Below are 26005 nucleotides of genomic sequence, written 5' to 3'. Positions count from 1 at the left end.
GATTCAAGTGTTACAAAAGCAGAATGCTGAACAGATGGTGATGTCATGGTGTACCCTTTCGGATTGTTAATGATGTGAATAAAAACGGTATCCCTTACAAGCATCCACTTAATAATCTGTGTCGTAGATAGGTGAATGATAAATGGTACAGCATTAAGCCACTATAAAGCTTCATCTTGTTATCAGTTTCAGAAAGTACAGTGCATTTAGTTTTCCATTACTGGAGAATTAGGATGCGAGGAGCTACTTAAGCGTCATAAGAATTTCATACCTGTTCATTCGCTTTTCATTAACCGTATCTAATCCTATTTTACCCATGACAAATCTTGATCATCTTCTTCCTACCTAATTCCATTCTTTCTTCCTTCAACTATTTATTTCTGAACCCCCTACAATCTGGTTTCTGCTGTATCCATCACATTCATTGAAGTGATGAAAATCCTTTGTGCCCACAATCAGATGTATCACCCTTTGCCTTATTTGTTGTGTTCATTTCTTCCTCTTCCTACAGCCCTCTGCTATGCTCAAGTTTCAGGAGGCTATTCACACATTACTAACATTCATCCAGCAAGGATTTCTCCAGGCACACATGCAGTGTAACCTTCACAGCATCTTAAAGCTCCACTCTTGTTCCCTCCTTTTTCTCATTTCAAGTTATATTTGGAAAGATCATCAACAAAAATAAAGTCAGTTTCATCTGTCTCTTGATATGGGAGGTGATGGTTTAATTTGATTATCACTGGACTGTTAATCCACAGAGCCAGGTGCTCTTCCGGAGACCTGGGCTTGAATACCACCACGGGAAATGATGGAGGTTGAACTCAATAAAAGCCTTGAATTAAGAGTGTGACGGTGACCACAAATCCATTACCAATTGTCAGACAAATCCACCTGGTTCACTGATGGAAGGGTCCAGACCCGAAACGTCAGCCTTCCTGCTCCTCTGACGCTGCCTCGCCTGCTGTGTTCATCCAGCTCTGCACCTTGTTATTCCATCTGTTTCACCAATGTCTTTTAGGGTAGGAAACTACCATCCTTACCTGGCCTGGCATACATATGACTCCAGATCCACAACAATGTGGTTGACTTCTAACTCACTTCTGGGCAATTAGAGAAGGCCAGTAAATGCTGGCCTAGCCAGCAATGCCCTCACCCTGTGAATGGTATTGGTGATATTGATGGTGAGGAACCCATTAGTGTTCCATTGATGTGTCTGTATATACTGTCGTTGAAGGTGAAGTGGATTGTCAGGACTGATTGCAGAAGCAGTAATGCAAAGGTTAGAATGGACAGTGCACCCCTCTATACAACCCAAACTCTGGGTCCGATATGTAGGTGACATCTTCTTGATTATTAAATGCACAAAACTAAAAGAAACCCACCAACATATAACCAACTTCCACACCGGGATAGATTTCATGAAAGACAAAGAGAACATTGATTACGCTTCCTGGACATAATGGTAGAACTCAAAAACAATGGGGAACTCCAGGCCAGTGTAAATAGGAAGACCACATGTACGGACCAGTTATTCAATTACACTAGCAACACCCCAACGCCCACAAGCAGAGCAAAATCAGGACACTATTTAAATGAGCCACAACATATTGCAGCAACCTGGAATGACGCAAAGCAAAAGAGGAACATTTATGTGGAGATTTCAAAAGAAATGGATATATGAAAAGGACAATTCACTGTTACCTCTGAGACAGACCACAACAAGAAGATACAACACAATCAGACTCACTAGCCACCCTACCGTACATCAAGGACATTTCAGAGATGATGACAAGACTACTCGGACTCCTAGGTAACAGAGTAGCTCGCAAACTGACAACCAACCTATGACAGCTACTTATGAATGTAAATGATCCCATACCCAAAACCGGCAAAACTGGGGCAGTATACAAAATAACATGCAAGGACTGTGAGAAACAATGCGTAGGCCAAATCGAAAGAAAAGTGACAAAAAAGTGACAAAATGTATAATCGAATACAAACTAAACTCCAAGAGACACGACCAATTCTCACTTGTCTTACTACTCACGCACAATGAGGGACACAAATTTGACTGGGACAACACATTGATAATCACACAATCCAAACAGAGACATGCCAGAGAATTCCTGGAGGCCTGGTATTCTAACTGGAACTCCATCAACAAACACATTGAATTAGACTCTGCGTACAAACCACTGAGGAATAAAACCGGAAGTAATACCAACCACCCCAGCAAACCCAGGCATATAAATAACAAGTGGGACAGAACACTGACACTTCACTGGAGATGCATTGACAATATTACCTAGCAGAGTAATGCAACATTTGCAACCAAACCCACTAACTCAGTGAGCATGGCTACAAACTCATCCACAACCCGAACTACAAATCTTGTCAAAATCTTTTCAGAAAAAAATGTTAGGAACAGAGATTGAGCGGCATGGGAAGGAAGAAATATAAATATGAGAGTAGATTCTTTTTAACATTTTCAGGCTGTGGGAATGTACTACCACAGTTGAAGGTTGAAGACAATATTAATATTTAAGATAGGTTATAAAAGAGACTGGAGGAAACAGGAATGGGAATAGAGATGAGAAATTAGAACAGACATTTGGTGTATTGATTTTGGTACATCTGCAGAATAGACACTGATACAGGCAGAATCAATACAGTGTGGAGCTGCAGGAACACAGCAGGTCAGGCAGCATCAGTGGAGCAGAAAAGTAAATGTTGCAGGTTTACTAGTCCCGATGAAAAGTGTAAATCCAAAACGTGGACTTTCCTCTCCTCTGATGCTGTCTGGCCTGTTGTGTTTCTCCAGCTTCACACAGTATTGACTCTGACTCCACCATCTGCAGTTCTTGCTATCACTAATACAGACAGGCTCGACCATCACTTATTCCCATTGTAATTTCCATATAATTCAGAGGCATTTTGTGCTACATTGGATTTCTGCTTTTAATATGGCAAAAAATATGATCTGCTGTACCATCCAATAAATGGAGCTGTAAATAATGTGCTGCTGGCATTGGGAAATTTGGTCCACCAGCACACTATCAGTGTAAGAAGCACTGATCATTGGGACATTATACTTTGCATGATGTAAAGTGGTTTCAGTACATTTTTGACACAAGTATTGGAAGAAAAAATAATGCAACTATGACCAAGGTACATTGTCAAATACTACTGAAAAGCATGATATACAGAGGTACAAGGACCTTTGAAAAATATTCCAATTTAAACATGCAGATTTTTTTTCTACAACAGTTATTCAATCAACTGGGTCCAGTGCTTGCTGCCAGAACTCTCCTTTTCATTTAATCTTTCCACATCCACTATTCCCTTAGGATATTGGGTCAGTTGTCTAATCCTTCTCTCTGTCTTGTCCAGTATCTTTCTTAAATAATCACACTAAACATACGTGTAGTACTTAAAACATGGAGCAGGATTTTCTTGCAGTCTATTGTTGCTTGGTGTGAGGTTCAGTTGTACTTCAGAGACCTGCACTGTCGGAAACAGACAATTATTGTGATTTTCCCTTATTAAAGCTGGTACATGGATTCTGAAAACTGTAGAGTCACTCAGAGGTTATTAAGCTTGAAAGCTGCAGCAAGGCAAAATATGATTTACATGAGGCAGTGGAGTTTGAAAATGGAGTCCTGTTCTTCGTAACAATGTTTAAATAACTAATGGCTTCTGCAGTGAGGATTAGAGATGGAGAGTTGGAAGGTGGGAGGGGAAGAATCTTTTCTGTGCAAGCTTGGCTACTCCTTCAGCTATAAAAGTAGGGGGGGGCTTCTCCACCTACCTGGAGTGGTGGTCACCTGGTTTCCCACCAGAAGACTGCCTCCAATCAATTACACCCGTCCCCTGGTCTGCCATTTTTAAGAACATGGAGACTGACTGGAGAATCCTGGTCCTTTGTTAACAAACCATAATAGGTTCTTAAGTGCTGAAAGTGGCTATGTAACAGGGAGACCCATAGCCTAACCTAGGCTGGAGGTAGTTTTAAAATAAGGTCTGTGGATTTACATGCCCACCCACTGTATTTCAACTTTCTATTTGTCTTTTAACATCTGGGAACATTGAACGAAAGATTTCACTGACCTATCCAGTAAAAGCCAAATTTTGTTTTTATTCTTTCATGGGATCCGAGAATCACAGGCAAGGCTAGCATTCCTATTTGCCTCGAGAATATGGTTGTGAACCATCTTTTTGAATCCCTTCAGTCTGACAGATAGACGTATATCCAAAATGCTGTTTGGCAGGGAGTTCCAAGATATTGACCAAGCGACTGTGAAGCATTGGCAATATAGTTCCAAATCAGGATGACTTGTGTGGCTTGGAGTGAAACTTCACTGTGGCGGTGTTCCCATGCATCTGCTGCTGTTGTATTCTAGATGATAAATGTCACATGTTTGAAAGGTCCTTCCAAAAGAACTGCATGAGTTGTTAGGGTTCCAATCCCTGAAGTACATTTTCCTTTAGTTTATAATCAAAACAAATCTCATAACCTTACATTGCCACTAATTAAATTAACTTGTATCTGTTATTTCTGTGTGCATTGGTTAACACATTTATGTTCATCATTTCTTATTGTTCATCTCCAAATGTGAACAGTAGCCACCTAAATCTGACCTCTCAGTCGTTTGTAAAATGATAAGTGATAGCAGTCTCAAAATTTAAACTTTGTGGCACTCCACTGGTAACTGACTACCGACTAGATGTGTATCTACCCATTAGTCTAGCAACTAATTATTTGCCAATCCATTTTAGTATTTTATAGGTTTGAATCCTTTTCATTAAGGTATAATGTAGGATGTTCTGTAATACCTTCCTGAAATCAAACTGGATAACATCTAATGATTTTCCCCTAGCTTGAGGTATGTTATCTTGTCAAGAGGTAAAATAAATTGTGACTTTCCCACTAATAATTGTCTCAGGTTAGCTCACTCACTTCTCAAAATGTTCTCTTGTATTGTCCCTCGTGGTACTTTCAAGCGCTTTCACGTTAGAAGCAAGACTTACAGGTCAACAATTAAAGATTCGTATCGAGCCTATTTTCTGAAAATGGGAGAGGTATTAAACACAAAGGCATTATTAAAGTTATGAACTAATTTAGGCTACATGAATAGTTGCAACTATTTGCCATTGCCTGTTGCTAAGAGAACCATCTGCTCTCCAGCTGTTTAATCTTTGTAAGAGATATTGCAAACTGTAGGTGGATTAACATCAAGGTTATTATTGTTACGATGGATTGACCTATTCCTGGCTTTTTATTAAGGATTTGAGTCGGTTTGCATCTGTTTTCATGTACAGATATTGAGTTGTTCACCCTTATAATGCAACTGTAATATTCTACAGGAATTATGCTTCCAATGTGTTTGAAAAAAATACTCATGAAAACTGCTTTTTAGCCAATGAAATCGTAGGTAATAAGGATAAAACAAGATATAGCATGTTAAACATAAAAAGCAGAAACTAGTAGAAGAGAGAATAGTACGAAGAATGATGACCCAAGAATACCATTATAGTTTACATTTTGTATGAAATTGTGCTTTAGAAATTTAGGAATTTTACAAATTTATGCTTGGTGTTACTGCAACACAGAGTTCTATCACATATTTTAATGGTCTGCAATATTAATATTCAATTCAACATAATTGACTGAATTGAAAGCACATAAACCTGGACGACCCAGGGAGATGGGCATTTCTCTGACTCCATTGCCAGTCATTAGGATAAATAAGAGGAAGTACGCTTTTCAAAGGGCAGTAGACAATTTATAATGAGAATCCCCTTGCTCCTTTGCTTATTATTGACAAGTATCTTTATATCAGGAAGTAAATGTGTTTCACCTCTGATACAAGGCTAACAGTGTTGAAGTGTCTCATTTGCACTTTTTATAAAAAAAGACTGACATTCTATATCTTCTCTACAATATTCTTTACATTATTTTATCAGTATTTGGGAGAAGAAATATAGACAGCTAACAACATACAAAAATGTTAAACAAACATATTATAGTGCTTTCAGCTTTGCAAGTTGACATCAGAATGAGACATTGCTCATTAGAAAATGGAAGGAAAGAACAGTACATTCTGAAATCAATGTTGATAAAGTCATTACTAGCAAAACTGTACTGGCAACAAGCAAACCTTTGCATTGAGGTATTTACTTCTAATATTTCCATAATAACAACAAATAACCTACAATGGACATTTATTTTGTCTCTCTAATGTCATTTAGGGAAGGAGATCTGCTCTCCTTCCCTGGTCTGGCTTACATATGACTCCAGACCCACAGCTACATGATTGACCCTCACTGCCCCCTGAAATGGCCAAGCCATCCACTTGGTTCATTGGAAATGAAGGATGAGCAATAGATATGGGCCATGCCAGTTACACCCCCATCCCATGAAGAAATGAATTTAAAAAGGTGAAGATGACCATCGCTCTCATTTAAGGTGTTTGGTAGAGTTTTGGTACATGTGAATGTTATTGCTAATACTGATCTGAGTCCAACAGTTCTGCAGCAAACAGCACAAACCTTTGCAAATGATTTGAATTTTTGGATCAGTTGCTGGCTGAGAATTTCTCCCATCTCTCATCTGCACTTGCTTTCTAAGGAGGCCCCACTTTCTTTTATTTCGTTGTGCCAGGTGATCCAAGATGAGCTTTTCCTGTGACTCAGAGTCAACATCAAAACTCTGAAGCAAAACTTGCAGAAGTGTCTTTGCAATTGTTACCTTCGACTGCAGTCTAGCCACAAGCTCTCCATACAAAGGAGGTTCACTTTGATGTGTGAGTGTCACGCGTTCTGGCTATATGAATAGCCCAACTTATTGTGACTTCTATAGTATGATGCAGATGCCTGCTGGGGGGCCACCCAATATTCTGATCTGCCATCTGATTATCAGAAGCTTCTGAAGGCAGCTCAGGTCAAAATGGTTGAGCTTGTTGGCATGATGGTGTCAGATTAAGTGCAAGCAGAGCCAGGAAGGCAGAAATCACAGGGCCCACTGCTGCTCCTCCAACCCGAACACAGCCCTCTTGCAACAGGGAGATTGAGGAACCTTTCCTCTGGGAGAGATTGGCTGGTCCTTGGGAGAAAGGGTGCACCTGTAAGATGCAAGATGCAAGTGGTCAACACTTAGAGATGGTGTTTGACGCACCCCATTGACAGCCCAGTTAATGTTAGTGTTGGAGTGGAATGACAAATGTTATTTACTGTGGTGTTGGGTCATACATGTCTTGGCATCCCGCAGGACCTGTCCCTGTCTTCTCCTGCAAAGGAAGAACATTTTCCTCAGAGAGAATGAGGACATGGATGTCTGACCCTTCCCCCTTTCCCCATAGCACCACTGCTCACCCCCCTGCCCGCACCCCAACTGGTCCAGTATCACTTTGCTGTGTTGTGGGCCATCTTCTTGTATAATGACCGAAAGGGATAAATCAGTAGGACAAAAGTGGGTAACGCTGCAGCTAGGGTTGCTGAATGTAGGAGAAAATTGTTAAGGTGTTCCAGGGTAGTGAGGATGCCTTACAGAGGGCATGCTGGGTTAGTGGCAGGAGAGGTTAACAAGAGCGAGTGAAGGGAGATGTTGAATGCAACAGCAGGTTGCCGAAGCATGAGCCTTGGCAGGAGGTGGGTTCAGTGGCAGAGATGAAATGAGCATGAGGCAGGAGAATGCAGAATATGGCACTTACCCTGGAGGAGCAGAGAAAGCCATTCACCCTCATCGTACACTGCCACCTAGTTCTCCTCACCCTAGAGATGGCGCTGCCCTAGGTGGCAATCTCCGACCAGGCTGATATGGTCTGGTGGCCTTCTCTGTCTGCCCTCCGGGAAGAGGATGTCTGTCGAACACACCAACCATAAGGACCTTCCTGTGCCTCTCTGAGAAGGGTGGTGCCAGACTCCTGTTCTATGACATTTCTCTTACACAACCGAGCAGGGAAGCTTCAACGAGCAGGGCAATTTCAACTTTACAGGCCTTCAAAGATGTTTCAGACTCAAGGGGCTCTGGTCTTTAGAGAAGATGTCTGGTGAGTAGCGAGCTGGCCCATGAATGGTGTGTGGGAAAGATGAGGCAGGGGGAATGGATGTCATCCTCACTATGAAGGCTGAAACACCAATTAATGAAGAGAGTTCGGTAAAATACGGCAAATAAACACAATTGGCCTCACGACAAGTCTCACTTCACTAAGTGTAACATGACTTGAACTTAGGCAAAAAGAACAGAAGATTCAGCCAATGATTGTTGATGACAAGTAGTTAAGGCTTCCTTAGAGAACTGATCTAACAGTGTATGTGGCAAGGAGCCTAATAGCTTAATACTGGACTAGAAAAGAAGCTGACATGAAATATAAATGTCTAACACGTGTAGATTGTGGGCATCGCAAGGCCAACATTTATTGCCAAACACTGATTGCCATTGAAAAAGTGGTGAATAACCATTTTTAGAATATAACTGAATGGCTTTTCAAGGTGTTTCAGAGCTTAGATAAGGGTCAACTAAACAGACACGTTTGATTAAATAAAACATTTGCTTTCCTGAAGTCCATTTATAAACTAGATGCATTTTTACAACAATCCATGGTGGCCTTTACTGATTGAAGCATTTTAGTTTTCGATATCATTTAATTAAACCAAATACCATGGTGGGATTTGAATTTTAAGTCTCCAGATCACTAAGTAAACCAGTTTGATTACTAGGCCACTGACATAACTAATGCAGAACTGTACCCTGGTTACCTCTGTAATACTGTTAACAGAGTACTGCTTGCAGAAGAACAGTGGTTATTTCTTTAGCATGAGTTCATTGTTAACAGATGTTGTCAGTTTCACCAGAAACGGTGCAAACTCTTCCGTACAAGTAATAATGTGACATTTCCTGCATTGCACGATGACTGCATTACAAAATACTTTCTCGGCTTTAATACTGTTTGAGGCATTCTGAGTTCAAAAAATATGTTATATAAATGCAAGTCTTTCTTTAATGAGAGGAAAAATTGAACTGAAATGGTGCAATTTTGAGCTGCATGACTACCTTATTCTCTTACTGATCAAGCCAAAAAGAAATTGGAGAAAGCACAGCATGTAAGTGTCACAGCATCAGTCATGCTAATGCTTTGTGTTTCATGCATAAGAGCATCATAAAAGACTCTGTGCTGTCCTCTTATGGAGTTTCTATCCATTTAAATAATAGTCTGCCTTTTATTCTTTCTTTCAGAGCACATGGTCTTACACTTTGCTATAGTTAACTCCGTGCACCAGGTTTTTATCCACTCACTTAAACTATTCATATCCTCCTGCAGATTCTCTTTGTCCTGAACACAATGTGCCCTCTCACTTATTTTGTATCATGAGCAAATTTGGATATGTGACACTCTGCCCTTTGCCAAATCGTCAGTATTGAAGATAAATAATTGAGACCCTTGGACTCATCACTATGGCACGCTCCTTGTTATGCCTTTCTGATCTGAAAAAGAAGCACTCATCCTGACTCTCTGTCTACTGCATGTTAACCAATATGAATATTGTGAGCAATAGACTTTGACTTGATGGAATTATGGAGACGTGGCTGCAGGGTCAAAACTTTATTGTATGATAACCTTTAATATGGCATTTTACCAATATGGAAATCCATGTAAACCACATCCATTAGTTACCCTTTACCAGCGCTGCTTATTATATCTGCAAAGACCTCTAGAAAATTTATCAAACATACTTGCCTTTCACAAAACCCTCCATATTAACTCTGTTTGATTGTACACTTTATCTTTAGATGTCCCTCTATTTCTTCCTCAACAATGGACTCTAGCATTTTCTCAAATACCAAGAATATGCGCACTGACCAGTTTTCTGTATTTTTTTAATTTCTGTTTTCAATTTCCTTCCCTTCTTGAATAGGCATTTCACAATAGCATTTTCATATTAGCCTGTCCAGCTATCTCTATTCTATTTAATTAATTAATTTGGGTGTTAACTATTTGAAATGTGGATTTTATAAGTGGTACACTTCAACTGCAACAATGTTTCCTGATTTAAACAATTTGAACAATGAGAAGAAACCTGATAGAAATGCCCACCAATCATCATCTTGTTTAACTCTGATGTCCCATTTTGGCTTTGACAGATAGAAACAGATTGAAGGGATAATCTAAGATAATAAAATGTGAGGCTGGATGAACACAGCAGGCCAAGCAGCATCTCAGGAGCACATGAGATGCTGCTTGGCCTGCTGTGTTCATCCAGCCTCACATTTTATTATCTTGGAATTCTCCAGCATCTGCAGTTCCCATTATCTCTGAAGGGATAATCTACCCCAGATATTATTTCCTGCTGCTACCACTTACCTCAAGCAGGTCTGCTCTTCTGTTTCTAAGCTGCTGTCCCTTTTTCACTTTCTTTCTCTCCTATCTCTATCATTGACTTCACTTTTTCTCTTTCCTACTCTATTAGATGCTGGTGACTCCTCTTCTCCTTCTCCTTTGGTCCTTTATTTGGTGTGACTGTCTCTGCCATTTCCTGTCTTTCACTCGATTAGGTACTGGTGACTGTCTCTGGCTCTTCCTCTTTACTGTTTGTTCACGTCTAATGTCATTCCTGCAAAGCACCTTGTGACATTTATTAAGTTAAAGGTGGAATACAAATGAAAACTTGCCATTGTAGTTTATTTAAATTCACGTTAGACCTGGCTTAATTTATTACAAGTGTATAGATCCTATCATAAGTGAATAGAATTGGTTCACACTGCTACCAATAATCCAGTTCAGTTACTCCAACTGCTTTTGAAAAATAGAGAGATAGAAGATCTTCTTAAGAAAAAAGGCTTTGGTGTGTATTTAAATTATTTTAGTGAATTCCAGAAGTTATTCCACAGTTCTCTCACCAACAAATGTATAAAAAGGGTATTTTATTGTATTCTTTTTGTGTTAATCATTATTTTCTGAGACTCCAACATAGCTTGCCTTTCCAGCTTTGTCTCCAATGCTCCCTTGTTGTTTTCTGCTTTTTTCAGAAAAAAATTGAAAATTCCAGGGCAAATGAAAAGCAGATAATCTGATAAATCAAAAGCAGGTTAACATTTTGGATGCTACTGTTCTTTCACAACATCCAAAATACGGAACTATATTTGTTTTTGGGTACATACCAACTTGACATGCACCTCCTTACTATTTTATTGAAATTCCCAGCATTTATGATCTGCCTTTGCCTTTAGTTCAAAACTCACTGTGGATGTGTATCAGTTAATGCCAAGATAAAGACCAAAACATCATCACCTATTTTTCTCCTCTTTGCAAATGCTGACTGACACCAATTGATGGACGTGATTCTTTTGAGAAGCAATTGTTTCTGTTTTGTAACTTCATACGTTATTTCTGAAGCAGCTAAATCTCAATCAGTGTGTGGAATTAGAGTTGTGATAGGCCATTGTGACAGCAATCTTTCATTTCTGAATGACGTTCATAAACCCTTGACTTTTTTGTATCAATTTGAGAGTTTTCATTACAAGTTTGTTTTCTTGGACCAAGCACTAAAACACCAGATTTATTAAATTCAGCTTCACAACTTGCCTAGTGAGATTTTGAATAGTTGATCTCTGATCAACAGTGGTACCATAAGAACAATTATACTGTACTTATACATTTAAAAATAACAAAGGGCATTCTTTTTCTGGTGCTAGTTGAAGCTTGCTTCCTTTGTCTCCTTGGGCATGAACATTAATGTGGGATCTGTTTAAGAGTAAATACACTGAAAGTTATAACTGTATTACTCATGCTGTAAAATCAAACATGTAAATCATTTGCCTGTTGTATAGTTTTATTTTAGTTAAAACCTTGTAAGTTACACCTAGATACTTTTGAAGGAGATGAAAAATGCACGGTAAAATTCATGCTAAATTGAACAGATACATTAAGGTGAAGTTAATACTGTGGAGTTCACACAAAGTTGGGCAATGATTGAGTGAAAATCTAAGCTGTTGCTCATTTCCAAACAAGCATCATAATCAAAATTCATCTTGCCTGCTTTAATTTTTGAATTGAGGAGGGCAAGTTTAGGCTACAACAACTTGTGTTTTTAAGTTGTCTTTAACATAGTGAAGTGCTTCCCGGGAGTCAAGTCAGATAAAAAAAAGACACCAAGTCAAAGAAGGATAGATGACCAAAGGATTATTCAAACAGAGAGGTTAAGCATTGTATTAAGAAAAGGAAAGGCAGAAGATTTTGAGCATTTCAGAATTAGTTGACTTAAGATGCAATGCCAAACTAAATGTGTGGCTACATTTGAGGGAAAGCAAAGTGGGTAGTTGAGGTAGAAAGGAGACAGGCAAAGGGTCAGAGGAGGTAGTACTGGAAAAACTCCTATAGAGTATAAGCACAGGTACAGACCAGATGGACTGAATGGTATTTGTTCTGTAATTTTAATTTAAATCTCTGTAAAAGTGAATGTGAGAATGTGGGAATGAGAAAGAAATTAGAGTGAATTATAAATGAGAGAAAGAGAAAAGGGGAAAGGGAAAGAGAGTCATGGGGAAGGACTGAATGACAGAACCAGAGGAAAGGACAAAGAACATTCAATTTGATTTTTAAGCTGAAAGTTGGAAGCAAATCCAGATCATATTTACATATAATAGAAGTTAACATTGCTTCACTGAACTGGCATAAATGAAAGTAAATGCTGATCCAGGAAGGAAAAGATCAGGAATAGTTGCTCAAGGCTGGATTGAAGACACAGGTTTTCAGCACTTCAGCACAGGCTTGGAGACTTTGTCTGTGAAGCGATAGGAACCAACTGGCCAGGAATCAATTATGTGTGTAAGTGTTTCAGTGGGCCCCATTCGTGGCCGCATTGGAGAATCAAGTTTTTGTGTAAAATGACACTGGCCTTGTCAGGGTTCTTGTGAGGCAGCATGGCAAGTTAGAATTTAAGACCAGGTTGTTTTCATCGTGCCATCACCCAATGGAGCAACTATCACACATGCACAGGAACACAGTGCAATGTATGTCATTACCCAGTGACAAGTGGCAACAGTAGCTGCCTGCCTCCGACATAATTATTACACAGTGATCGTATCAAGGCTTCTTTTCCGCCTGAGCAGCTAATTTCTCCCTGCTCCATATCGGAACTGAATTGGCTCAAAGAGCTGGGACAGAGCAAGAGAACAGGTAAAATTGGCATGGAGCGCTGGTCATTGCTTTTAAAAAGAAATTACCTTGAAATAAATGTTGCACAGTCTGCAGTTGCTCTGGCGTTGATGTCTCTGTGCACACCATGTGCACACACAGAAAAATCCTGAAGCCTATCTGCCCATGCAGTGGAGGCCATTATAGTGCTCAGTACAATCATTTTCTTAAGTCAAAATTTTCAAATTTCTGGTCTAAAATGTGATTACAAGGGGTCTCTGATTTACCAATGACTGACTTATAAACAGGTATACTTACGAACATGATCTCGTGGAGGGTTGTAATTTTAAAGGCCCGAAATATGAGCATTTCCTCTTATGAATTTATGAACAGCTCCTTTACAATGTCTTGCATTATGCCCCAACTTGTACAAATCAACTTGCAAATACAGTCGAGAATGGAATCCATTCCCAATTTGGGAACTGCTTGTTTTTCAAATATCTGGGAATCACAAGATAAACAGAACATATAATATTGAGAGAAAGCCAGTGAGGGAGTCAGACTGAGGCAGATCAAAATGCTGCCACTAATGTTGGGAATTAAAAGATTATGCAGGGAGTTGAGTAGAGGTCAGAATCAGGGGATTAGCTCCGGATGTGAGTTTGCTCGCTGAGCTGGAAGGTTAGTTTTCAGACGTTTCATCACCATTCTAGATAACATCATCAGTGAGCCTCCGACGAAGCGCTGGTGTTATGTAATAGAAAGCGGGACATAACACCAGCGCTTCGTCGGAGGCTCACTGATGATGTTACCTAGAATGGTGACGAAACGTCTGAAAATGAACCTTTCAGCTCAGCGAGCAAACTCACATCCAGAACCTCAACCTGAGGTACAAATCTTCTCAAAACTCGCTAGGGAATTAGCTCCTTATGATGGCAAGCACCTTGCCACAAGCCTGCCTTGTCATAGGGTAAAATCCTGCCCATGCTATTTAAGAGACAAGGAAAACCTGGAGTTGATGAAATGAAGCAAGGTCATGAACAGATTTATAGATCAGGGCCAGACTCATTTATTTTGGAGCAGGGACCAATAATACTAGGCCAATATTAGAGTCTTGGGATTTAACCTCACTGCGAAGCCTCTTCCAATGATAGGCGAGTTGAGTTTAGAATGGAGCAACATATATGTGCAAGCCATGTCAAATACTTCACTCAAATAAAGAAAATACTACAGATGCTAGAGATCTGAAATAAAACAGAAGGTGCTGGAGAAATTCAATAACTCTGGCAGCATTTAAGGCAAGAGAAACAGCTACCATTTTCAATCTAGTAACTCTGCTTTGGAAGTAAATGGGGGGAGGGGAGATCGAAATTGATCATTTTCATACAGCTGAAAAGTTCATGAACGCTGTCCTTCATTTTGATCAAATCCCGCACACCCCCATCCCACCCCCAACCCCTCCCCTGGGCTTTGCTGGCATGTGTTTGCTATCAGTAGAGCTAACCTATTTTCTACTGTACACACTTATCATGAGGACCTATTTTTCATCTCAATCACTCCTTTACTACAATTAACATCCATTTTGTCTTTTGCTCTGACATTCTTAATATCTGTTTCACTGTACACCTGCTGAGTTTCTCCACTACTTTCTGTTGTTGTGTCTAAGGTCACATTGTTGATCTTTGTTTCAGGACTTCTTGTGTCGAACACTTTAAATTGGTGCCATTATCTAACATACAGTATCTAACATAAAGAATTGAAAATACAGCAATCTTTGTCAGCTACCTATTTTCTTCTCACCTTTTCAGGTTTAGAAGATTAGCCATTTCTGTTGAGGTATAGAGTATGAGATTCTAATATGCTTCATTTGCTGACCATATTTACTCGCCCAGTTAGGTTTAACTTTGTTCACACCAGCATCGTTGCTTATAGCTCCAACCTATGAAAGAGTTCACAATTTGCAATGCAAGCAACAACAGCTCGTTGTAGGGCTTAATCACAGTAACTTGCCTGTATTCATGAGTCACTGTTGAGTGGTAGTTGTTCCTATCTAAAAGGTCAACAACAGGGTAAAAGCTTTTGCTTTCTGCTGGTTCTTTCTTGCTGAGGTGTTTCTTGTGGTTTGTCCGATTCCTTCCTGTTAGTAGCAGACTGTGGGTCTAATACTTTGCAAATGGTGTGCTCGAAACAACAGCGATGGCAAAGTTAGCAGATTCAGAAGTGCTCGATGCAGGTCCTCCTTGTCAGACGCCTGAAGGTATTGACTGGCCATTATATGCTTCACATCAGCTTGAGCTCAGTCAGCATCTGCTGGGATCACTTGCTTAGCTTGATAATCATCTGCTCTTACATCGAATCAGAAAAGGGAACTATTCAGTTACAGGATCGGCAGTTTAGATTGAACTTCTATCGAAACAGAATTCCTGTTTCTTTTTCTGGTTTCCAGTATCCTTGGTTCTTTTTTTGTTTCGACTGAACTTCTGTCTGCCAGGTTTAAGAATTATTTTTGCTAACGGTGGTGTACTTGGAGTAAGAAGTTGTCTTTCTTACTTCTCATTAATCGAAGATGTTTTTACAATTTGAATTTTCACATATGTCTCCTGTATTCAAGCCCCAATTTTTTTGTTATTTACATATTGAGTATGATTATCTGGAATGGGGCAAGGTGCTTATTGTTCAGGTCCAGTTTGTTTTTAGAAACTTTGGTGTTTACATTACGCTGGCACATAGCTTGAACATGCACAGATAGTAGAAGGTGACAAAGTCTGCCTGGCTTTGGAAATGCCCTACTGCAGAGGGTGAGAAAGTAGATTAAGAAGCACTCCTTTTTGAAAAAGGAACAAAAATTTCTGAGTTCTGAACGGTGAAATTTCTTTAACAAAGTTAGGAGAATCCCCATCGGAACTACAAGATTATTGCCACCTTGATAAATTGACATGTGACATTTCGGATGGGTTTATGAATGTGTGCGAATGTAATTGCAATGCTAATTAGGCTGCGGTTAAAATTTCTAAGTGATTAATGCTGCACTGCAATAGTTTTTGTAACATTTGTGGACTATACCTTCTGGCTTGATTACTGGTTTCTCCTTTTCACTAATGGAAGCTAGAAACACCTAACATGCTGCCAGATTCTCCATTTAAAAGCTGAAGAGTGTGTGACACAACTGCCTGGGTAATCATTGTTCAAATAAGGGCCAGGTTTATAATGTTAATGAAAAGCTTATGGTGTGTTGACTGTTTCTTAATTTTGGAGTGCAAAATAAATTCTACTGAACCATAAAACTCTGTTGAGATAGCTGCAAGATGCAGGTGGTCTCAGAATTCAGGTCAATTTCTCTTCACTTATGCTACTCAATTTTTGATAGTAATGTGTTATAACCCCTGAAACCATTGATAATTTTTAGAAAAAAGCTTTGATTTCTTAGTGGCTGACTTAAAAAGATTGGGCAAGGTTTATCATTTTAGACTTTTGCTGTAACAAACTAAAGCAGACATCCACTCACCATGCCTCGGTAGGTAACTAATCTACTGAACGACAGAAAAGATGTCTCCCTTAACTTCCTGAAATGGCTAAAAGCTCCACACCGCATTTATGCATTAGACCACACTGTGTTTATATGCAATATGACACTACACTCTCTGCAGAACTGCAGTCTTTATTGTAGCCAATCCAAGATTTCTCTGAACTTCCACCAGGCCCACATCCCCCTGTCTTAAAATGTCCAGTGGTCACAGCAAATGTAAGGTTAGAAAAACTCCATAGTGCTGAAGAGATAGTAGGAACTGCAGATGCTGGAGAATCTGAGATAACTAGGTGTAGCGCTGGATGGACACAGCTGGCCAAACAACATCTCAGGAGCTGGAAGGCTGACGTTTTGGGCCTAGACCCCTCTTCAGAAATTTCTGAAGAAGGGTCCAGGCCCACAGTGTCAGCCTTTCTGCTCCTCTGATGCTGCTTGGCCTGCTGTGTTCATCCGGCTCTACACCTTCCATTTCTCAGAGTCTTCAGCAACAGCAGCTTCTCCTATCTCTGAAACAAAGGATTTTTCAGATGGCAGGTTTTCTATCCCAGCACCGATCACATTCCCGTGTATACTGGCTGCTCCACAGCTACTTAACACTCCAAGGAATGTTAATTAGCCAGAAATGGGATGTCTGCACTTCACTAAAAAGCAAGCCTGACCTCTCAGATCTGCTGCAATTCTGATTGGTCAGCAGCTCAGCGGTACTGGTAACCCTGTGGCCAGAAAGGGGCTGCAATTTTATATATTCCAGACTCCAAGAGCAGGTACATATGAATGACTTCAAGGTGGAGAGAGGAGCTAGGTTGAGACTGGGTTGGGGTTGGGGAAGAGGGGGTAGTGAAGGTGTGATGAAGAGGTTGGGCCAAGGGAGCACTTGTGAGGGCTGGTGCTTGCAGTGGGGAGATGCGGAATGTGGAAAGGAGTCCAGTGAATAGGTGCCTCCACCCATTTTCAATGCTTCCCTCTGCCCCTGAACTATAGCTGCCAGCCTGAAAATTGAGGTGAAGGTCAGGTGGTGGCCCTAAAGTGGGCATTAATTGCCTCAGTTGGGTAAGATAGGATGGCAGGCCTGGATTTTACACATCCCACTGCAAAATTACAGAGAAGTCAGGGTGAGAGTTGGAACACTATCCAGAAATTTTACAGGTCCCTCCTACCTATAATCCCACAATGGGGGAATGCAAAGTTCAGCCTTACAAAACTCTGGAATTATCTTTCCAGGCAGTAACTGTATTGACCATCAAGACTAGATTGGGTAGATGAAAGACAAATTGAAGTACAGAAGTCTTCTTGGAACAGGATAGAAATGCTTTGTGGCATCGAAGATAACATCAAGAAGGACTGAGTTTCGTGACATGCTTTGTGTTGCAACTTTTATTGATGGAATAAAAATTGGTTCAACAAGCCTGTTCAGACCTATCTCTGACCCATAAAGTGCAATTACCTGTTCAAATTGTTTCATCAATCGATTTACCCTTTTTAAAAAATCTTTCTGGAATATTTTAGGCTTAGGTGCTGCAATAATTAAAGCCAATTGCTTTGTGTATTGTTCTAGACCATCTTGGCACACACCTCCATATTAACACAATATCTTCTTTAAAACTTTACAAAATTACCAAACTAAGGGAAAAAAAATTCAAAAAAGGCTTTTATTCTCTGATTGATTGCTTTCTTGAGTACTCAGCTCAATATAATTTATTTAATTTTTCGATTGTGTCACCACCGAAGGAACCCAGAAAACCTAGGCCAAGCTTTAGAGTTGATTTTTGTGATGGGGATCTTCAAACCTGAAATGAGCCTGTTTTGCTCGGTATCCTTTAAGTGGGGGATGAAGACACGTCCAACCAACTATGGTGCTGAGCTGAATATCAGGGAATTCTGTGGGTTTAATTTATCCAGCTTCATGGACTGAAAAAATACCTTCTGACTGCTGGGCAAGTTTCCCAAGGGTTGTCTGTGGGATAGATCAGTTCTGCTCCACAGAAGTGGGTAGCCAATTATCATTGTTGAGGTTCCAGTTCCCGGTTAATTTTTATGGTCTCACCACCATTTCACTATCCATAGAACGCTCCCCTCCCCTGATGATTGTTGTTAATTTGGTGGACACCATTCCTGGCTTAAAGCTACGGTAAATGGTAACACTGCAAGAATGGGATTAAGTTTCTGAGAGGCCGTAATCACAGAAAAGACTGATCCAGGGAAAAGAAAATCACCTTCAAGCCAAACCATACACCAGTTTAGATGCCAATTATTTGATGCTTGTGTGAAAGCCAATGGGAGTGCCTTCACTATGAGTTGTCCCTGAGCTGCTTCAGTGTGGCTGTCAGTTCTGAGGGCTGCATGGCAACATGGTGGCTTAGTGGTTCGCACTGCTGCCTTACACACCAGGCACTGCAGTTCGATTCCGGCCACAGGCTATGTAGAGTTTGCACATTCAAACCGTGTCTGTGTGGATTTTTCCCGCATGCTCTGGTTTCCTCCCACAGTTCAAAGATGTGCAGGCTAGGTGGGTTGGCTGTACCAAATTGCCCATTGTATCCAGGGATGTGCAGGTGTGTGGATTAGCCATGGGAAATGCAGGGTTACAGAGATAGGGTCAGGGTGTGAGTCTGGGTAGGATGCTGCTGGGATAGTCATTCTGGACTTGATGGGCTGAATGGTCTACTTCTGATCCTATGGTTCTGCGACTGCCCTCCCAGCTCCTCTTTATTTGAAAAAGACATTGGTGTCACATGAATTGTGGGGACTCAGGACCATCACTTCAGACTGATGACCGAGTCACGAGTCCCACAGGTTAATTCTGTGTCAATAACGTTGGTTTAGTGCAGTGATTCAAAATGGCAGATGATGAGTCCTTGACATGATCACGTCAAAATATACTTGACGTAGTTCATTATTAAAGTGGGTGGGATTGAGCTGTGACCGGAAAAGGATTAATAAGGGGGCAACATCACCAAGAAATATAGAGTGTGGAGCTGGATGAACACAGCAGGCCAAGCAGCACCTTAGGAGCACAAAAGCTGACGTTTCGGGCCTAGACCGTTCAGGCCTAGACCCTAGGCCCGAAACATCAACTTTTGTGCTCCTAAGATGCTGCTTGACCTGCTGTGTTCATCCAGCTCCACACTTTGTTATCTCGGATTCTCCAGCATCTGCAGTTCCCATTATCTCTGATCACCAAGAAATATAATATCTCTTTGCTTCTTGCTTCATTATCAGGCTGCTGGAGAAAAAGATAATTTGTGTATTTTCTTTGTGGTCTAAAACTTTGTAGATCGACTGTAGCTCACTGTTCTTGCCTCTTACTCAAATCACTGGGGGCTCAATTCCCATTCCACAGAGCTGACCAAGTAGTCTAGACTAATAACTTAGCTGCATTATTTCAGCTTATTCTAGTTGGTGAAGCTTTTTGAAATATTTATGAGAAATATGCTTAAGTATTGCATTAAATACATGCCATCTGGCATCTCAGTTGGATGCAAACAATCTGACGGAACTATTTGAAGAAGAGCAGGGGGAGTTCTCCCAATAGCCTAGGCAGGAATAGTCAATCATAGAGTCATAGAGCTGTACAGCATGAAAACAGACGCTAAGGTCCAACTTGTCCATTTTGATCACAAATCCTAAATTAATCTAGTCCTATTTGCCAACATTTGGCCCATAACCCTCTAAATCCTTCCTATTAATGTACCTATCCATATGCCTTTTAAATGTTGTAATTGTATTCACTTCCACCATGTCCTCTGGCAGCTCATTCCATACATACACCACCCTCTGCGTGAAAAAGTTGTCCCTTAGTTCTCTTTTAAATCTTTGCACTCTCAACTTAAATCTATGCCTCAAGTTTTGGACTCACCCAATCCAGGGAAAAGACCTTGGCTGTTCACCCTATCTATGCCCCTCATGATTTTGTAAACCGCTATTAGGTCATCCCTTGGCTCTGATGCTCCAGGCAAAATAGCCCTAGCCTATTCAGACTCTCCCTATAGCTCAAACCAATACTAGGTCATTTATTCCACTGCTGTTTATGAGAACGTGTTGGGTGCAAATTGGTATTTTCCACATTACAATAGTGGATAGCTACAAAAATACTTCAATGGTCAAGTGCTTTTGGGTCTTCTGAAGTTCAAGAATGGTTCCATCTCAATGCATAACTTCTTTTTCTTTTTAGTATTTAATTTCACTGCTATATTAAATGTTACAGTGCCTTTCTAATTCTTCCTGTTCTAGGTGCTGCCATCATGTGTGAAACAGGGAACATATCAAATGAGCCCACAAGCCCATTATCGTACTATGGCGAGTCATCTGATTCATACTATCGCGTAGACCGCTGGCAAAAACTCCGAACTGCTGTCAGGAAGCTAGAGTTCTGGGAAAACTTCAGTGCTGAACTGGCAGGATGTGGGTTCTTTTCTAACGTTTACAAAGTAAGAGAACCATTACTTAACATCTTAATGGTGCAATTCTTTGTTACACCACTTATGTCAAGAATGAGGTACCTTCTTGATTTTGCTGAAATGAATGCTTTGAAGGTTTAACTAAAGGCTTGATTAAAATTCCTCTCATGTGGATTGTTACAAGTGACAACTCATCTAATAGTCAATCATTTATTGTTTAGTTCTGATCTGAAAGAGAATTATATTCAGTGCCAAGTGTTAACTCTCTTTCTCTCTCCATACATGCTGCTGGAGCTAATCAGTATTTTCAGTGCTTTCTGATTTTAATTTATTATTAATTGATTTGTTCTGTTTAAAAGTACAAAATGGACCTCTGTAGTCTTGCAGGTGAACAATTTAGTTGCTTGTTGTGAAACCATGTCTGTTCATGTACTAAATTCACAAATCATACTCCGATGACTGAATAACCAAAGACAAAAATAGTCAGCTTAATATTTATCACAGAAAAGAATCTCCTATATAGCTTGTTGAACAAAGAGGCAGAGCAGTTAAAGAATAATCATGCTGCACATAAACTGTGTATGTCTGATTCACACTGTCAACATTTATTTTTGGCATTTTCCAATGGTGATGACTTATGTGACCACTCGATCTAAAGAAATACATCCTGCTTGTGTACTCTTGCTTGTATGTGTAATGGAGGCCAGGAAATACCCGCCACAATCTGGTGAAATTCTATTACCATCTTAAAGTGAGACTGATGATTTATTTCCTCCTATGCACTGTAATATTTTTGACGTAGCATCATATCAATTATAAATATTTCCCAGGTAAAAGTTAATGTCTTGAATCACTTATGATGATCTATGATGTAAGCTCACCTGAAGAGCATAGTAAAAAGATTTAAAGAGCAGTTACAAGGTCATTGATGCAGTTGATGTGATTTGTCTTGTCATTTGTCAAGTTCTTGAGTGGTATGGTAGCAGATTCTTATTAGACTAGGACCGAGATTCGATGCCATGCTCGGGCAACTGTCTGTGTGGAGTTTGCACATTCTCCCTGTGTCTGTGTGGTTTTCCTCCAGGTGCTCTGGTTTCCTCCCACAGTCCAAAGATGTGCAGTTAGGTGGATTAGCCATGCTAAATTGTCCACAGTATCCAGGGATGTGCAGGCTCGGTGGGCTAGCCAAGTGAGATGCAAGGTTATGAGCATAGGGTAGGGGACTGGACTTGGGTGGGATGCTCTTCGGAGAGTCTATGCAGGCTCGTTGGGCTCAACAATCACTTTCTGCACTTTAGGGATTCTATGATTCCAAGCCTTTGCAATGTCCCATTGTGCTGCTTCCTTTACTGTGGCAACATTCTTTGCACCAATGCAATCCCAAGTTACTTTAGCCATTTGGAGAATGTAAGATAACTCACAGAATTGTTGCACAGGTTGTGTTGCTCAAGAGATATTCTGTGTCACCCACTGGCATCTTGGTATTTGCATTTACAAAAAAAGCTGTAAGTCACTTGCTGAGACTTGAATATGACCAAGTGTAAACCCAATTAACCCAATATAGGATTGTTCCTCAGCAGCATCTGAAACACAGGAAGAATGCATGCCAAGATGTTTCAACAACTTGCACTTCCTGCTTGGTCACACTTTGCGAGATGTCACCCATTAAGTCTGCAGTCATTTGTTTACTGACTTGACGACAATTGACTGCTGTCTAAATGAGACTGCGTCAGTTGAGCAGAACATTTTATTTCTGAACTGACAGCTACATACAGCTGCAGCGGATGTACGATTCGGAGCTGGTACAACCAGTAGGAGATATGTGTAGGGTCAGACCTGCCATCAATTCCTGGGCATTGATATTCATTCAAGGGATGAGGGCGTCGCTGGCCAGGTCAGCCTTTATTGCCCATCCCTAATTGCCCAGAGAGCAGTTAAGAGTCAACCACATTGCTGTGGGTCTGGAGTCACTTGTAAGCTGGATCAGGTAAAGATGGCAGTTTCCTTCCCTAAAGAACATTAGTGAACCAGATGAATTTTTCCAACAATTGGCAATGGACTCATAGCCATCTTAATTCCAGATTTTAATGTTAGCATGCATTTATGCTAATTCTCACCCACCTGAATTGCCATTCAGTCATGGGTTAAGTTACCCTTGCAGTTTCATGCCTGCATATTGTGTTTTCTTTGTTTTCATTTCTGCTTGTTATCTCTTAATCACTTGTCTCTTCAGCCTTTACAAAGGTTATTAATATGCCAGATGCCACTGAGCTTTTCTAAAGCTTCCAACATACTTGGTTAATGCTTCCCTTTAATTGGTCCTGTTATATATTTGGGTCTATTCTTTACTTTTGACCGTAGATGCTTCATCTTTGCATTTTAGATTTGGCCTATAACTACTTTCAGGGGCTAATATCTAGCCAACAAACTCAGCATAACAAATAGAAGACCATTTCTTAAACAAAAAAAGCTGCTGAACTTATCCTGTGCCTCCACTGGAACTTGTTTTAATATTCAGAAAGGAGTGAAAAACTCAAATTTTTTTGAATCAAGCAAATTTATTGAACAATTCATGAAAATTTAAATATTTACATGTATAATAAATCAATCAATATTTTGAACAAAAACATTAAAATAACTAGATGCTAATCTTTTATTTTATACGTACAATATTCCTGTAACCTTCCCAATTGAAGAGTAACTGAGCTTGACCTAACTCACAGCACAGTACAAAGCTATCTCAGTAAAGATCCACTCTGTTAGTCTCACTTGCTGCTTTTTCTCCATAGCCGCATGAATCTATTTTTAATTCAGATAATTAACTAGTGACCTTTAGAAAATTATGTTTGAATTTGCTTTCATTGCATTTTCAAGCAGTACGTTTGAGATTCTAACCTTTCACTGCATATTTTTTTTTATTCCTATGTCACCTCTGAGTCTTTTGACAGTCACTTTCTATCAATGCCTCCTATTTCTGAACCCTTCAGCTTCTCGTATTACTCTGTCCAGACTCCCCATGATTTGAAGTACCTCTAAGCTGTCTCTTTACTGAGAATAGCCTCAGCTAAGCCAACCTATCCACCTTACTGTAGTTTCTTGTTCCTGAAACTACTCTCAAAAATCTTTATTGCATGTGCAGTCTGGAACTGGACACAAAACTCCACTTGAGAACCATTGTTTTACGAAGATTAATCATGACCACCTTGCATTTGTAATCTATATCTCTACTCATTTGGCCAAGTATCCCATTTGCATTAATAGGCAGTTTCTCTGCAATGATTGTTGGACATTTATCAGCAGGTCCTTCTACTCCTGTACTCCGTTGAGAATCATAGAATTCCCACAGTGTGGAGGCCATTTTGCCCATCAAGTTTGCAGCAACCTGCTGAAGAGCATCTTGCCGTGACCCATTCCCCAGCTTGTCCCTGTAACCCTGCATTTCCTATGGTTAATGCACCTAGCCTACACATCCCTGAACACTATGAACAATTTAACATGGCCAGTCCACCTAACCTGCACATCTTTGGACTGTGTGCGGAAACTGGAGCACCCGGCAGAAAGCTTCACAGACACAGGGAGAATGTGCAAACTGCACACGGACGTCACCTGAGGCTCAAATCAAACCCAGGTCCCGAGGGCTGTGAGGCAGTAGTGTTAACCTCTGAGCCACAGTGCTTTCCCCTTTGTTTCCTTCTTTGTTCTTCCTACCAAACTGTTTTATTTCTTACTTCTGTGCATTACATTGTTTCTGTCCATGTTCACCCACTCCAACATCCTGCCTATTTTTGGAGTTTACCAATGTCACTTCTTATAGCTCTCAAAACTTCCAAGTTATGTATGTCATCTGCCAACTTTGAAATTGTGCTCTGCATATTCAAGATCATTAAAAGATTAAGGGAAAAAATCTATTCTTTAATATTGATCCATATACCTAACTGACTTAATGATTTAAACAATTGTACTTATTTATGTAAGCCTCAAACACTGGCCAAGCTTGCTGGCTTTAACTAATTGTCAACCTGGTCACAAAAGAAGAAATGTCAGGCATATGCGTTACTGAATGCGGCATATTTCCTTCCCTTGAGATTTGCAAAGCTTTGAAAGCTATTGAACAAATGTATTTACATAGACTGAGTGCAAGATTTCAATTGAAGCTTTTGTTTTAAACATCTAAAGGCACGAGTTTCTAAAATTGTTATATTTTGTCTCTTTAATTTGAGGTAAAATGGTGGGATGAAAAGGATCATGTGACACATCTGCTGGCTTCTACATAGCAACAAGCTCGAGTGGCTTGGTTGTTAAAGGTAAAAGTTTGGCCCCAGGTTGATTTAATGGGAAGAAGGTACAAGATGTTTACGGTGCATAGATAATGTGAGGAACATTGCCGGCCCAGGGCAAATTGTCAATCTCCAAGTCTCTCATGGTGTGTTAGGAATGTCATGCTTTACTTTAAACTTTAGGCTGTCCATTTAATTCCAATATAGAATGGAGTTGGTGTCTAAATGATAGTTAATTAGCATTCATACCTGATACAAAGCCCATGTAATTCACACAAAAGCACAAGAATTAGGAACATCAGTAGGCGATTCAACCTGTTAAGGCTGCACAATCATTTGACCAGAGCATGGCTGATCCTGATTTGAAACTTTAATTTCCTCTCTATCCTCTGTACCCTCTGACTGCTTTGTCACCCATATTGATATGGACATGGACATTATAGAATTAGCTCACTGGGTTTCCTAAGATTTTACTGTATCCCCCGACCCACATTCTTCTGCAACGTCTGAGTGAGGGAGTAGATAAATAGATACAGGAGACGAGTAAGAGCTCATATTCAGGCTGAAGAGACCAAGTTTGTTCGGAATTAAAATCCTCACCATTAAAATTCCAGGAAGATTCTTCTGAGAAGAGTCACCTAGTTCTGACTAGAGGGAAGAATCTTGAAGATA

At 40.1% G+C, this 26005-nt stretch overlaps 1 protein-coding gene across 2 annotated transcripts in view; it reads left to right on the top strand.

Moving 5' to 3' along the window:
* Positions 1-26005, top strand: part of zgc:162952 (PKc_LIMK_like_unk domain-containing protein) — a 101250-nt gene that overhangs the window by 27641 nt on the left and 47604 nt on the right. The window contains exons 1-2 of one of the 2 annotated variants that reach the window (XM_048558967.2): positions 15259-15390; positions 20890-21086. In XM_048558967.2, coding sequence (XP_048414924.1) covers positions 15330-15390; positions 20890-21086 — 258 coding nt within the window. In that variant the 5' untranslated portion in view covers positions 15259-15329. Of the gene's footprint in view, positions 1-15258; positions 15391-20889; positions 21087-26005 lie in introns of those variants that run through there. The other variant, XM_048558968.2, reaches the window with a different exon arrangement.

The sequence above is a fragment of the Stegostoma tigrinum genome, chromosome 29 (assembly GCF_030684315.1).
Source record: "Stegostoma tigrinum isolate sSteTig4 chromosome 29, sSteTig4.hap1, whole genome shotgun sequence".
Classification (NCBI taxonomy): domain Eukaryota; kingdom Metazoa; phylum Chordata; class Chondrichthyes; order Orectolobiformes; family Stegostomatidae; genus Stegostoma; species Stegostoma tigrinum.
This window is presented reverse-complemented; position numbering and strand designations above follow the sequence as displayed.